This window comes from Meriones unguiculatus, chromosome 1, assembly GCF_030254825.1.
Source record: "Meriones unguiculatus strain TT.TT164.6M chromosome 1, Bangor_MerUng_6.1, whole genome shotgun sequence".
In the NCBI taxonomy this organism is placed as follows: Eukaryota; Metazoa; Chordata; class Mammalia; order Rodentia; family Muridae; genus Meriones; species Meriones unguiculatus.
In genome coordinates, this window is record NC_083349.1 from 159,458,942 (window position 1) to 159,473,582 (window position 14,641).

At 53.5% G+C, this 14,641-nt stretch overlaps 1 protein-coding gene across 9 annotated transcripts in view; it reads right to left on the reverse strand.

Moving 5' to 3' along the window:
- The window catches only part of Tyk2 (tyrosine kinase 2), a 32,620-nt gene that overhangs the window by 5,690 nt on the left and 12,289 nt on the right, over positions 1-14,641 (reverse strand). For 5 of the 9 annotated variants that reach the window (XR_009586905.1, XR_009586904.1, XR_009586899.1 and 2 more), the window contains 18 exons: positions 12,758-12,881; positions 12,399-12,546; positions 11,890-12,053; positions 10,196-10,562; positions 9,334-9,534; positions 9,094-9,251; positions 6,177-6,285; positions 5,879-6,074; positions 5,686-5,789; positions 5,409-5,585; positions 5,220-5,307; positions 4,262-4,389; positions 2,282-2,417; positions 2,043-2,197; positions 1,480-1,630; positions 1,195-1,292; positions 512-704; positions 17-135 (listed from right to left, as the gene is read on the reverse strand). Coding sequence is in view for 6 of the 9 variants with exons in the window: in XM_021649186.2 (XP_021504861.1) it covers positions 17-135; positions 512-704; positions 1,195-1,292; positions 1,480-1,630; positions 2,043-2,197; positions 2,282-2,417; positions 4,262-4,389; positions 5,220-5,307; positions 5,409-5,585; positions 5,686-5,789; positions 5,879-6,074; positions 6,177-6,285; positions 9,094-9,251; positions 9,334-9,534; positions 10,196-10,562; positions 11,890-12,053; positions 12,399-12,546; positions 12,758-12,881 (2,816 nt within the window). In the remaining 3 variants the exon portion in view is untranslated. Of the gene's footprint in view, positions 1-16; positions 136-511; positions 705-1,194; positions 1,293-1,479; positions 1,631-2,042; positions 2,198-2,281; positions 2,418-4,261; positions 4,390-5,219; positions 5,308-5,408; positions 5,586-5,685; positions 5,790-5,878; positions 6,075-6,176; positions 6,286-9,093; positions 9,252-9,333; positions 9,535-10,195; positions 10,563-11,889; positions 12,054-12,398; positions 12,547-12,757; positions 12,882-14,493; positions 14,564-14,641 lie in introns of all 9 variants that reach the window. The other 4 variants (XM_060370126.1, XM_060370132.1, XM_060370136.1 and 1 more) reach the window with 4 other exon arrangements.

Here is a 14,641-nt window from a genome sequence, read left to right on the forward strand (position 1 = left end):
GGCGTGGCCATCCCACCTCGCAGATCTGCTGGGCGAACAGCAGGAGCTGAGCCAGCCCTACGCTGTGCCGGGGCAGGTAATCTCGTAGGCTGCCCAGAGGGACGTATTCCATGACCAGCTGTACAGACTTCTCTCCTGTGCGGCAGAGACCATAGAGGACGTTGAAGAAGGGGTTGAAGTCCCTGGAGCCCAGAGCCCTGAGTACTTGCACAGCGCATTCCCAGGTAAGAAGACAAGATCAGGACCCCTGCAGCTAGGCCAAGTCCACGGCCAGGAACCACCTATGTGGAACACTGTTCCTGTGTTAGGGGGGTGCTGGTAGCTGCTGTTCATCCATCCTGGCCACAACTAAGAAGGCTTCCCAGCCACACCCCTCCTGAGGCTGAGTAATTCTAATTGGTCAGGTCAGGTTAGGTCCATAAGGTCCCACCTCCACCCAATTACAGAGACCTTCAATTGGCCAGGATGGACCAGCCACACCTACACACCGTGGCCTGGCCACTGTTCGCACCTTGGTCCTCACAGCAGCCTTTGTACTTGACAATGTGTTCATGGTACAGCGTTCGTAGGATTTCGATCTCCCGCTGCCAGCCTGAGCGGAGCTGGGGACCACATCCCTCCTTAAGGGCTTTCACGGCCACCATCTCGCCAGTTCCATCGTTGGTTGGGTCGTAGCAGTACAGGCTGACCTTACCAAAATGACCCTTGCAGAAGTGGGCAAGAGAGTGAGAACCAGGCAGTAGAGCTTGCTAGGCCCTTCCGAGACGAAAAGTCTCCACACCCCATCTCCGGAAACGTTACTATTGTTATTACTGTTGTTATTTGAAACCACACTGTGGCACAGGGTAGCTTGGAACTTGATCTGTAACCCAAGGTGGCCTCACACTCAGAGCTCTGCTTGCCTCTGCCTCCTGAACGTTAGTATTAAAGGCGTGTCTGTTGTGCCTGGCCCTCAAAACTATTCTTAAACAAGATTTCCTTAAGCCCCAATTCCTCCCAGGTCCTTCCCCCAGGTCCCCAGGCACTCCCCAGCCCTTCATGTCCTGTCTCCAGATGCACCCCAGACCTCCAGACTCTGTCCCAAATCTCTGAGCCCCAAACCCGTCTCCCTCTCCCTCCACATCTTCAGCCCTCTCCTCTACATCTCTAACCTACACCCCAGCTGTGCATCCCCAAGCTTCGGCTACTCCTCACCTCACCCAGATCCCGGATCTTCTTCAAGTACCGCTTGTGGAAAACAGTGGGGTCTGATGCTGGTGAGTCTGAGTTCATGGCCGAAACACCCACAAGATCTGGAACAGGCAAAGCCTGTAGTTAGACTATGGGCCTTCCCCAGACAGTGTCACATGCCTGCTCCCTAGCATAGATGAACCAGAAACTGCATGTCCCATGGCCCAGTGCAGAGACCTGAGACGCACGATGCCTGAATTGGCAGGGACCCCAGCTGCACCCTCCCCGGCCCCCAGGGCTCTGGCTCACTCTGTGGCTGCAGTCTAGTGAGGTCCCTCAAGATGGTGCGGAATGATGGCCGCTGTCCTGGTTCATAGGTGAGGCACTGGCGGGTGAGCGTGGCCAGCTCTGGGCACGAGGGCTCAGGCAGCTGGTGCTGCTTTGTGTAGAATCGTTCTTTCTGTGGGGATGATGACCCCTGAGAGTGAGCACCCCATTCTGCCCCACCTCTCCCCCAAGAGGCGCAGCTAAGCAGCAGGGTTGGCTCAGACCAGTACCTGATCTCTTTATGCCCATTTTACAGAGAGGGAAAGACTATAGGGCCAGGAACTGGAACCAAGTCCAGCTGGCCTGCAGAGCTGGAGCAGGTCACTGCCAAGCCACTCCCAGCACCCTGGCTTCCTCCCTCAGCTCAGCTGCTCTTTTGCCCTAGGGCCTCTGCAAAAGCAGTGTCTGGGATCAGTGCTGCTCTTCTTGGCCTAGCTAACGAGCAGCTTGTGAGATTCTGGATGAACCCTTCTTTAGGAACCCTCTTCGGCCACTTAGATGGACTGGGGGACCCTCCAGAACCCACAGAAATCCTCAGGACATACCTCAGAGGGGCTACGGCCCTGCAGGGGTGCCTCTCCATCAAAGCAGATCTCAAGGAGGGTGGCGCCGAAGCCCCACATGTCTGTGGCAGTACCCAAGCTACTGGATCCTCCAGACAGGCACTCAGGAGCTGTCCAGGGAATACGCTCCACCCGCTCTGGGGAGCACAGGTCCCAGATCAGCAAGCGTGGAAAGGGCAAGGGGAGGCCATCCCTGTGCCAAGCCCCACTCCAGAACTCACCCTCCCTGGAGAGGGCGGCTTGGCCCACACCAGGATCACTTAGCTTGATGAAGGGGCTGGTGCCCTCCTCCAGCCCCAGCCGGGCCAGCAGGATGTTCCGGCCACATACATTCCCATGAACCAGATTCTTGTCCTCCTAGGATGGCCGAGGAAGAAAATGTGCAGGGCTCCCAGGACCGGGCCCAGATTCTATCTACCATCCCTAACCCACAAGGGTCCTCCCCACAGGGATAGCCAAATGAAACTGTCAAATTACTGAGATGACAGGACCAGTTACCATGACCAGACAACATTGGGAGCTGAGTGGAGAGCCAAGGAACAAAAAGCCAGAAGACCCCAAACACAGGCCAGGCACATCCCCTCCCCAGGACCTCTGCACAGGCTGTTCCCCGCCCACACACACACCTGAAAACGATCTTCCTAAGATTTCCTCTCCTGTCAGGTGAGGTCAGCCCCAGCCCACCTGTCTCAAATTCTACCTCACTCCCGGGCTGTCACTGTGCCTAACAGCCACGTCAGCAATTGCTCCAACCCTAAATTCCTTCTGTGTTCTATGCCCCTGTGTGTGCATGTGTGTGCAGGTCAGGGATGGATGCTGGGGGGTGGAGGGGGCTTAATTGCTCCCCACCTTATTCTTTGAGACAGACTCTGACACGGAATCTGGGGCTCACTGATGGGATAAGCTGGCCAGGCAGTGAGTTCCGGGGATCCTCCTGTCTGTGCCTCCCCAGTGCTAGGGTTGCAGGCATGTGGTTTTTCACGTGGGTTGCTAGGGATAGGAATTCATGTCTTCCACGGCTGTACAGCAAGCATTTATCACTATCGCCCTGCGTCCCTTCTGCTCAGCTCTTACTGCTTCCTAATATATTATGATACTGCTTAAAGCACAGTTAGCCTTCTCTTCAGGCTGAGCCATGACCAAAACTAGATTTAGATTTAGATTAGGGCATGAGCATGCAGCTGTCATCTCCAGAGGCAGGAGGATCGGGAGTTCAAAACCAGCCTGGGCTACGTGAGACCTTGCCTCAAAACAAATTTAATTAGCCAGGCATGGTAGCACCTTTAATCTCTATGCTCCAGACGCAGAGGTAAGTAGACCTCTGGGAGTTAAAGGTCAGCCTGGTCTGCGTATCGAGTCCCAGGCCAAAAACAAAACAAAACACAGTAATATAATTTTACATGATTTTCATTACTTTTTTGTTTGTTTGTTTTTGTTTTTCAAGACAGGATTTCCCTGTGTAGCCCTAGCTGTCCTGGACTGGCTTTGTAGGCCAGGCTGGCCTCAAACTCCCAGAACTCTGCCTGCCTCTGCCCCCTGGGTGCTGGGATTACAGGTGTGCACCACAGGGCCTGGCTCTCTTTTCGTGGCATTTACACTGTGGTAGATATACTGTGGCAGCATTTCACATGGCAGTACCTACAGTAGCAGAAGAGTCCGTGTTGTTCTGTACACACTGTACACTTGTGGTTTTTTGGGGAAAAAAAATGATCCCAGCTGGGTGAGGTGGCTGGCGCGCCTTTAAACTCAGTGCTCAGGAGGCAGAGGTAGACCGATCTCTGTGACACACACACACACACACAGAGAAACCTGCCATAGCAGGTATTTGTCACCATGTCTGGCTTCCCGTTTTCTACAGAAGACTTGAGGACACAGACAGGGGATCTTACAGAAGGATCTTATCCTTCAAGGTACCAAGGAGTGATGTCCTCTCTTCCAACTGAAATGGCAGGCCCCAGAGTCCAGGGCATAATAATTGTGTGTGTAGGGTCTGGCACAGGGCCTGGGACAATGCACTTGGGGCCACTGAGTATGAGCATACAAACGAGAGGGCGGGCCTTCAGGAGACAGTGGGGTTAGAACAGCAACGGCTGGGGCATGTCAGAGCCAGTTCAGAACTGCGGCATAGCGTGGCCCCCTACCCTGATACCCAGGCTGCAACTACTCCCCTCACGCACAGGTGTCCCCCCAGGTCCACATACCAGGTAGCTGAGGGCGCTGGCCAGCTGCTGGGCCACAGCCATCTTCCAGGTCATGGAGAGTCGGCCCCGCTGTCGCCGTAACCACACATCCAGGGGACCATGTTCCACGAACTCTGTCACAATGATATCTGCAAAGATACAGTGGCTGGAGGGGCGGCCACCTGCCTCTGCCTCCAGAGACAGACTGGTGGCGGAGGTGAGCTGAGTTTGGATAGGGGGAGGTACTCTGAAGACAGAGGAGAGAGTAGGGGCAGAGGTGGAATGGGGAGTCTAGGCACAGAGCAAGGGCAAGAGGGAGTGCGGGAAGTGGAGAGGAGATGGGAGGGGGGTGAGCTGAGATAGGGAGCAGGAGACAGAGGTGCCATGAAGATGGAGTAGTGGGCCAGGCACAGGCTGGAAAGCAGAATCAAGAGCCGCTCATGGGGTCATGACTGGGGTCGGCCTGCACCAGGAGCTTGGAGGGTCAGGCAGCGAAGGAACAGAGGTGTCTAAGCAGGCTGGAAACTCAGGGTGACTGGGGACACAGCAGGGCTGGGACCTGCCTGGGGCCACTGTGCTGAAGGGACTGGAGGATGTATGGTGGATGCAAAAGGGATTATGGGAAGAATGGAGACTCAGAGGCAGACATCAGGGTCTGGGTCAAAGAGCCAGGGCAGAGCAGGTATAGCAAGGGGTCAGGATAATGAGGAGGGTCAAAGTATAGACAGTGTTAAGACGTGAACGGAGGGTTGACGTAGGGAAGGGCAGGCATGTGCTGAAGGTCAGGGTATTGTCTGCTCCTAGGGCTCCGGGAGCGATGGTCAAATGGCTGGGTGTGGCTCAGGGGTAGAGTGTTACCCTACATGCTGAAGGCCTGGGTTCCATCTCCAGTACCATCAGAAAACAAACAGAAAACATTGAGAGGACGAGATACAGGCCAGGGAGGGGTACGGCGGGTTGGCGTGCAGGGGCCACTCACTCTCTGAGCCTCGCACGCACACCCCGTGCAGGAAGGCCAGGTGCATGTGTGACACCTGGCTCATGAGGCTAGCTGTTTCGTAGAAGGCCTGTGGAGACAGACAGGGCAGGTCAGCCTGGTACTGCAGACCCGCCCCGTCTCACCCCATCACCCTCTCCCGGTACCCCAGGGTCAGCCTTGCACACTTACCAAGGCGATGCCATGGTGGCTGGGGTCCAGGACTTTAAGCACCACTCGAAGCTGCTGCTCACCGTTCCCACCAGGCTCAGGGGGGCAGCCACTGTCTGCTTTGCCTTCATCAGGGCCCCCCACTCGTAGCAGGCCCTCATACACATTGGTCCTTGTGCCTTGGCCCAGGTGGGACAGCTGTTAAGAAATGGTGCTGAATGCAGTGCGAGCCGCACTGGATGGCAGGTGACCGCCACCCCTCCCCCGAGATTCACATGCCCTGTCACGGAGCACCCACCTGGGTGATTTCATCCTGGTGAACCCTGTGGAAGCTGAGCTGACTGAGGTTGAGCGGGCGGGTGTGGGCGCTGGACCCCCGCATGATCAGGAGGTTGGAGATTTCTAGGCACAGGAGCGGACATTGCCCTTGTGGGCTGGCTTCGAGGCACAGAGCACCACCCCTGCCCTGTGCCTCTCACTATCCCGCTCACCTCCTGGCCGGGGCAGGCAACAGCGGTGCAAGGGGAAACAGTCGTCGCCAGCCCGAAGTGAGCAGCCCTGCAAGGCCACCCGAAGGTCCCCTATGGTGTCAAAGGAGCGTCCCCAGCCTTCCAGCACAAAGGCTCCGGGCTGCTGGGTGATGGGGAATTTTCGGAGGCGCAGGCCCCTCGGGCCACTACTGGGAGCCTGGGGAGGTGGGAAGTAGATGTGAGCAGGGGTCCAGCAGGGCTGGGATCCGGCCTGCGAAGGCTGTGCCTCCCTACCCCATCACCCTGGCCCCAGGCCCACCGGGTTTCGATGGGCCACAGTGAGGATCAGGCGGTGCAGGTGGCTGGTGCTCCACTGAATCAGGTAGAGGCCATCTTCCGGCCAGAGCTTGGCCTGCGCAAATGGATCCCTGGGAGAGGAGAGGGCAGGGGATACCATCAAGCCTCTTGTAATCACTTTGGGACCCATGCTAAGGCAGTGGCCACAGGAAACCTGCCCAGACACACACACACCAGCTGGGGCTCGAGTCAGTGCACACCTATAACTCCAGCTCTCGGGAGGCTGAGGCCACGGGATCACTAAAGTTTTAGTCCAGCCTGGGCTACCTGATACGACTATGTCTCATGAAAAAGTAGAGGGGATGGGGCCTTAGACCATCTGGGTTCAGATACCTCCGGCCCCCGTGGGAATCTGGGCGGGTGACGTGCTCCTGTAACCCCAACCCTGAGGATATGGCTCAGCTGGCCTGGCCAATCACTGAATTCCAGTCTCAGTGAGAGGCCCTGTCTCAAAGGTAAGGTGGAGGGGCGGAACAGACAGCTCGGTGGTAAACAGCACTTCCTGTTCTTGTAGAGGGCTACAGAGTTGGATTCTCGGCACCCACGTCAGGGACCTCACAGCCACCTGTAACTCCAGCTCCAGGGAGTCCCGTGCCTCTTCTGGCCTCCATGGGACCCACATTCACGTGGCATACGCGCACACAGATACACATACATACATACATACGGAAAATAGAAAAAAAAAAACAAAACTAATGGAGCGTGACTGAGGAAGGCACTCAACGCCAGCTGCTGGCTGCCTTGTGTTCACGCTCATGCATCCAGACCCTTCGAGAGCTTGTAAGGCGGCCCCGTGGGGAAAGCTTGCTCAGAGCTTGATGACTTGAGTTTAACATCCAGGACCGGCATGATGGAAGGAGAGACTGACACCTGCAGGTCGCCCTCCGACTCCCCACATACCCTATGGCATGTCCTCCCCCCAAATAAAGAAACGTGCAAAGATCATGTATACATACATGTATACCTATATACGATCACAGAGAGATCCAAGTAAGAACAGACTCGTATGCCTGACATCAAACACAGCCGCTGACAAAGTGACAGATGCTGAGACAGGAAAACAGCTGATGTCACATGGGTCAAAGGGACAGTGGCTTGCAGTAGAGAGAGTCACATGCCCCCAAAATACAGATCATTCATCACCCTGAGCCACAGGGCCATGTGGGGACACCATTTCTATGTGATTTGTCCCCACTGAGGCTCGGGTCAGGTCCCATACCCCGTGATGAGGGGGTGAGAAAGATGGGCTGGAGAGATGGCTCAGAGGTTAAGAGAACTTGCTGTTCCTCCCAGCACCCAGAAGAGGGCTCGCAACTGTTTGCTAATTCCTAGCCTTTGTGGGCACCAGATAGGCATGTGGTGCAGACATATACGAGGCAAAAACAAAACAAACAAAAACAAATCAAAATCCATACACATGAAATAAAATTACAAAAAAAATAAAAAATAAACTTAAAAAAAGATAGACACAAGCCAGATGTGGCAACGCATGCCTCTAGTCCTAGGACTGAGAGGTGGGACAGGAAGATAGGAAGTTCCCGGTCACCCTCAGCTACGTTCAAGCCTAGTCTGTGCTAAATGAAACTCGGTCTCAAAAACCAAACAAGGGGGATGGAGAAGACTCAGTGACACAGGCGCTGGCTGCTGAGTCTGAGGAGCTGAATTTGATCCCCAGCACCAAGAGGGCAGGAGAGAACTGACTCCTGTCCTGGGAATGCCTGGTACACCACCGCGTCTAGGGCAGGCAGCGCTGGGAACTGAACCAAGGGCTTTGGGCGCTAGCAAGCACAACAGCTTGCTAATAGCCGCAGACCAGACACTCTGTGCTATGTCTGCGGCCTGCGCGTGTGTGTGTGAGGTGCGCACGCTGCTCTGCCCATCACAGGAGACCCTGGGCTGTCAGCCCTCGCCCTCTGCCGTTTCGAGGCGGGAGCTGTGCTCCAGAGAGTCCATCTCCACACACGGTGGCACCTTGGCAGTGCTGGGACTCCACTCCGGAGCTGCTGAGCTGTGTGCCTTTAGGGGCCAAACATGCTACAAGGCAAGCGTTTCATCACAGTCATTTCCTCAGGCCCCTAGACATGTTCTTACTATTTAATTCTGAAGGCTGAAGATGGCTCGGTCATTAAAGGGGCTTATTGCTCTTCAGGACGACCCAAGTTCGGTTCCCAGCACCCACACCGTCACCTATAAATACCAGCTCCAGGAGGATCCAGTGCCCCTGCCTCTATGGGCGCCTGCGCCCAACTATGCAGACATACACATATACACATAATTTACTTAACATTTCATTTTGAGGGGGCTGGAGAGATGGCTCAGTGGTTAAGAGCACTGTCTGCTCTTCCAAAGTTCATGAGTTCAATTCCCAGCAACCACACGGTGGCTCACAACCATCTATAATGTGAACTGACTCCCTCTTCTGGCAGGTGTAAATGCAGATAGAACACTCAAATACATAAAATAAATAAATCTTAAAAAAAAAAAATCACTTTGAGATAGAACCTCACTACGTAGCCCAAGCTGACCTGCTTGGATTAAATTGTGTACCACAACTAACCTCCTTTCTCCTTAAGTATACAGGTTCAGGTATTTTGTTACAGTAATGAAAAAAACAAAACAAAACAAAACTAGAATAAGGGCCTTGACATCCCAGAGGTGGCAAGAGCAACAACAAAAACGGGGACTAAAAGGTGTTGTACGGAGGCCACACAGACACAGTGACACCCTGATGCGGCCCACAGCTGTGACGGCAGGACGCACACGGTGTAGGATGGCATGCACGCCCTGTGTGCATACGCCCCGTCACGTGTCAGCATCTGCTGGAATCCCAGCTTCCGCAGCGCCAACCCCTGGCATCCTCGGGCCACGCCACCACTCACATCAGGGGCCCGTGGATGCCATTCTGGATGCTGGTCACCAGCCTCGGGGGCGCCACCTCATGGCACAGGTAGTGGCTGGAGTCAGCGGTCAATCGGAAATAGCCATCCACCAGGGCCACAAAGGACAGGGCCTCAGCCCGGGAGCAGAGGCGCAGCAACTGTGGGCCAGGGGCACAGGATCAGGGGACTGGCGGGATGCGTCCCGGACTCCCCCACCAGCCCACTGCCCAGGGCCCCCACCAAGCACTTGTTGTCCTGAAGGTGGATGCGCACGTGGCGGTCCTTCAGCACCACGTGGGAGATGTCCTGGAAGTCACAGAAGTAGGTCCAGGCTGGCTCCCCAGGACTCTCTGCCAGCTGCTCTCCGGCCTCAGGGGCCTTGGCCTTCTTCCCAGACCGGGTGCCCTGGGGATTCCCTACGTTGTGGCTTCTCTCAGATTCCTGAAAAACCAAGCCAGCGGGAGGGGTGGGGGTAGGCAGGGGACAGAGCAGGACAAGGCTTGTTAAATTTCCCCTCTGAGGACAGAGGGAAACAGGCCTCAATCCTTTAGTTCCAAAAACTCAGAAAGCTACAGGAGGATCACCACGAGCTCCAGTGCCACCTGGGCTGCGCAGCTGAGCTCCAGGCCAGCTCCAATTACAGCACAAAAGCAGATCCTAACTGGTCTGGGGGGGGGGGCGTCTTTAATTCCAGCGCTCGGGAGGCAGGGGCAGGCGGATCTCTGTGAGTTCAAGGTGAGCCTGGTCTACAAAGCAAGTCCAGGACAGTCAAGGCTACACAGAGAAACCCTGTCTTGAGAACACCAAAAGTTAGTTAGTTAATAATTAATACCAACCCCTCAGGGGCCAGTGAGCTGGCTCAGTGGGTAAAGAGGCTTGCCTCTAAAGCCTCTTTGATGCCTGGAGCCTACGTGGCGGAAGGGGAGGAACCAGCTTCCCCAAGCTGTAGTCTGACTTCCACGTGCACAGTCTAGCACACCGGGGCCCGTCTCCCACAGATAAATGGAGGGGAAAAGCAAGACAGGTGGGCAGGCCTCCAGAGCCAGGTGAAGAGGGGTCCCTGAGGCGCCCCGGGGAGCCCACAGCTGTGCTGACTGCTCACCTGCCTCGGCAGTGGCCGCCACTGGATACCTCCGGTGCCTGTCACCAGCACCTCGTGGGTGGGAGGCCCGGGGGCCAGCTCTGGGCCTGAGTCCCCGGAAGTCTGCCCACTGTTTTGGAGGTAGCAGGGGTCCCTCTCAGGCTGATCCACTACCTCCAGCTGACACACAGGGATGTGCTCTGAGCCAAAGCGGGGAGCCAGCCGCTCCAGGGTGGCCAGGTACTTAACCATCACCACCTGCTGGGAGAGGTGGCCAGGCTGGAAGGCCTGCAGGAATCGGCGGAAGACTCTTCGGAGGCGCAGGCGCGTGAGCACGTTGTGCTGACGGATGTGCTCTCGGAAGGAGCGAGGGATGCAGTTCTTGAAGCTGGAAAGGTGCAGGGGGACAAGTCAGGTTGGGTGACATGGGATCAGTGGCTTGACCTCTCTGCTGCCTAACGTAGACATGAGACCGATGTCATGAATGCAGACATGAAGCACCCAACCTCAAGTACTGTGGCTTCAGCCCTTCACCCCAGCAATATATAGTGAATATAGAGTGGGGGGGATGGGGAGTGGGGCAGAGGGTTAGAGACAACGTGTGTGTGTGCGTGCGTGCGTGCGTGCGTGCGTGCGTGCGTGCGTGCGTGCGTGCGTGCGTGTGTGTGTAGCAGCCCTGGCTGTCCTCGAACTCTCTTTGTAGACCTCTGCCTCCCAAGCACTGGGATTAAAGGCATACGCCACCACGCCGGGCTCCAAATCTTTTTATTTCTGTCTCCATGAGCATGAGCCTGCAACGTGTCCACAATGACCAGAAGAGAGCATCAGATGCCCTGGGACCGGGTGTGAGCCTGCACGTGGGTGTTGGAAATGGAACTCAGTTCCCCTGCAAGAGCGGCCAGAGCTCATAAGCACGCTGCCATCTCTCCAGCTCCTTACTTTGGTTTTTATACTACATAATTTAGCCCAGGCTGGTTCGAAACTCACTGTGTAGCCAAGAATGACCTCAAACTTGAAGAAATCTTCCTGGTTCGGCCTGCCGGGTGCAGTATTTCCAGGTGCACACCACCACATCTGGCCCTAGTGTTGTTGTCTTGTGTTTTGGGGACAGGGGGGGCATGTAGCCCAGACTGGTCTTAAGCTTGCTGTGTAGCTGACGCTGACCTTGAACTCCTGATCCTCCTCACTCTACCCCCTATGTGTTACAATTAAGACCCAACCAACTACTCTGAACTAATTTTCTTTGTGGGGGATGGTGAGTGTGAAGAAGACTAGGTCAAACAATGTAGCCCAGGCTTTCCTATGACTTGTAGTTCTACTGTCTCAATATACTGGTTACTGTGGCTACAGGTCTGTGCCACATGCCTGGCCAAAGACAGCCCCTTCTTGAGCTTCCTAGGACCTGGGATTTGAGCCCCACAATGCCTTCCAGAAGTTGTACCCACTGGGAACCCCGCTTCTGTAGACTTGGCTTTTGTGGGGTTAGTTCTTTCTTTTTGCGCTAGGTTTCCCTGTGCAGCCCTGGCTGTCTTCAAGCTCACTATGTAGAGCAGGCTGGTGTTGTGTTTCCAACACTTAGAACTGGTGTGAGTACGAAGAGGGGGCTAAGTTTCTCTCTGCTGGATGAGTGAAGGCATCATGAGCGGTCCACCCTGGTGCCCAGGGCATGGCGATTTTCACCCACCTACTCCTGGTGCCCATTCAGTTTCAGTCACCTGATCTCTCTGGCCATTTCCTCCAGGGGGATACCACGGCAGAGAGCAAGGTGGCAGAGATGCAGAAAGGCCATGCCCAGGCTCTCATTCTTAAAGTGGTGGATCTCTTCCTCGTTTGACAGGTCCCGCAGAGAGACTACATCATTCATGAACTCATGTTTTCCCTGACAGGTAGAGGGATGGATAGAAAAAGAGCTGATGGCTCTATTGGCAACAAACTTTAATTCCCTACTTCCAGGCACCTGGTGGGGAGGGGATAAGCATTTTCCTAGAAAGACCAAATACACATCACATACAATCACCTCTGCCCAAGCTTGAGACCATGTCAGACATTACTAACCAATCCTAGACATTACTAATCATTCACCCCAAGTTCTTTTGGAAAAGAAAGGTAAAAGGTGTCATGAGCTGAAACATTTTAGCTGAAATGAAGCTGGAAATGGAGGGGAGCCCTTAACTGTCCCTTTGTTCCCCCTGAAACTGTCCAGATTCCCCATCCCTGCTCATACCTGCTCAAAAAGGTATTCAAATGAGGCAGAATCCAAGAGCTGCACGCCCTGCTCTGCCCGTTCTGAGGAAGCCTCTGCCCCTGGGAAACCGCACCGGTACACAGCCGGTTCCTGGGGAGTCATGCCATGCCAGTTCCGGAAGTAAAACCTGGCAAGAAGGGAAAGAAGACTCAGAGCCTGGGGAGGCTCAGTGGGTACTTGCTAAGCCTAACAACCTGTGTTTGCTGTGAGAGACCATTGCATAGTGGATATAGTGCATTTCCCTCCACACCTGTGCTGTGGCACTTGGATGGACACATACTGACACATACCCACACACATACTCACATACACACTCCTTCCAAGAGGCCTTCACTCACCTCATGCGGAAATATAGCTTTAGGCTTACATCTCGGGATGTGTCCAGGATATGGTTTGGGGGCAGCCAGACCTTGGCCTGTGCATCATAGAGGGCAAAGAGATTCAAGCAGGGTGGAGTGATGCCTGGAACACAGGGGTTGGGGGATGAGGTTAGAAGCCCCATCACCTGTAGACCTTAGCTTTGAGGATCCCGAAACCCACTGACTCCTTTCACATACCCTTCCTAGGTCCCTTTCCGCCTATTAGTTGCCAAATAATGATATATGCACAGGCAGTTGAGTATTTCCACCATGCCAAGGCTTCCCAGAACTACATTTCCCAGATTCCTCTGCAGCTAGGACAGGGACACTGAACTAAGTGGCATGTGACCCCAGAATTCTGGAGGCCACAGCAGGACAAAGCCATTGTCTGCTACACAGCAAGCTGAAGGCCAGCCTGAGCTATAGGAAACCCTGGCTCAAAGACAAAACAAAACATGCTGAGCACAGTGACGTATCACAGCACTAGGAGGGCAGAGGCAGGTGGGTCTCTGTGAGTTCTAGGCCAGCCTGGTCTACAGTGTGAGTTTCAGGCCAGCCGGGACTCCATAGAGGGAGACCCTGTCTTGACCTACAAATAAACAACAAAAACAAAAAGTTTCAACCTATCAGATAAACACAGATTGTTCTCCAAAGTTACTACAAGGAGGTAACTTCACTGAGGGCTTAATAAAATATGTTGCCTTGTGTTAGGATAATGTTCTTTTGGAATATATACAATTTACCCTTGTTCATTCAAATGCTGATTTCTCTACCCCACTATCTGGTTTCAATCTGGACATTGCATTGTGATGTGTATTCTAAGCACCACCTGTCTCAAGTTTGTGTAAACATGCCACCATTTGTTCTCTGTGTTGTCAGTAAAACAACCAGCCACAAGGCTGAGCAATGGAGAAGATAGGATGGGACATCTTGGTCCAGGAGGGAGGAGAGAGAATCCGGAGGAGAGGACTTGGAACCATGTGGAGAGATGGGACCGTACCTAAGTCATGACTGAAAGCAAGCATAATAGGTGAAATCTGAATGGTAGGAAACTATGCGGGCTTGGAGGTTTAGGATGGAGTAACTATTGCCCAGCACTGTGCTCTAGGTTAATTAAATAAATCCCAGTCTCTGTGTAGTGATTTCCATATACAGCTTTAGGATTAACTGCTGCTTTGGCTAAAATATATATCAATAGTAAATATTAATAACTCACATCAAATGGCACCCAGCTAATCTAAGTATCCACACCCTTTAAATCATACTTTATCATAATTTGGTGGGAGGAATAAGCTCCCAGTGATAAAACCCAAACTTAAAACCTAAAAACTCCCGGGTCAATTACTGTCTCTTTAAGAGAGACTCTTAAACAGGCCCTGGGGCAAAAGACAGTTTACAGTGGGCAGACCTGAGACTTAACATAACAAAACTGCCTGCCTCTACAGTCTACAGGGTGGGAGAAACAATAAAGCAGACCTCTTGGAGCTTGGCTGATATCTCTTCTACGGTTTTAAGACGGAAATAAAGATAAATTTAGAAATTATGGTTACATTCATAGTCCTCAATTTAACTTTAATCATTGGCTTAGCCTTTTACGTCTTCTCAAAGGCAAAGGCTTTAGAAAGGATACTGGAACAACAAAGAACAAGTAAAACAATATAAAGAAAAAATGAAGGTTGGACACAGGACACAGAACACGAGATACAAAAACTTACAAAACAGGATCAACAACAGGATGATAGGGCAGAGGTTTCAGAAGAGATACTGGAACAGCACAAAGAACAACTAGAACAAAATAAAGGAAAAAATTAAAAGCTGGAAGCGAGGAATGAAACAGGAGATTCAAGAGATTATTGAACAAAA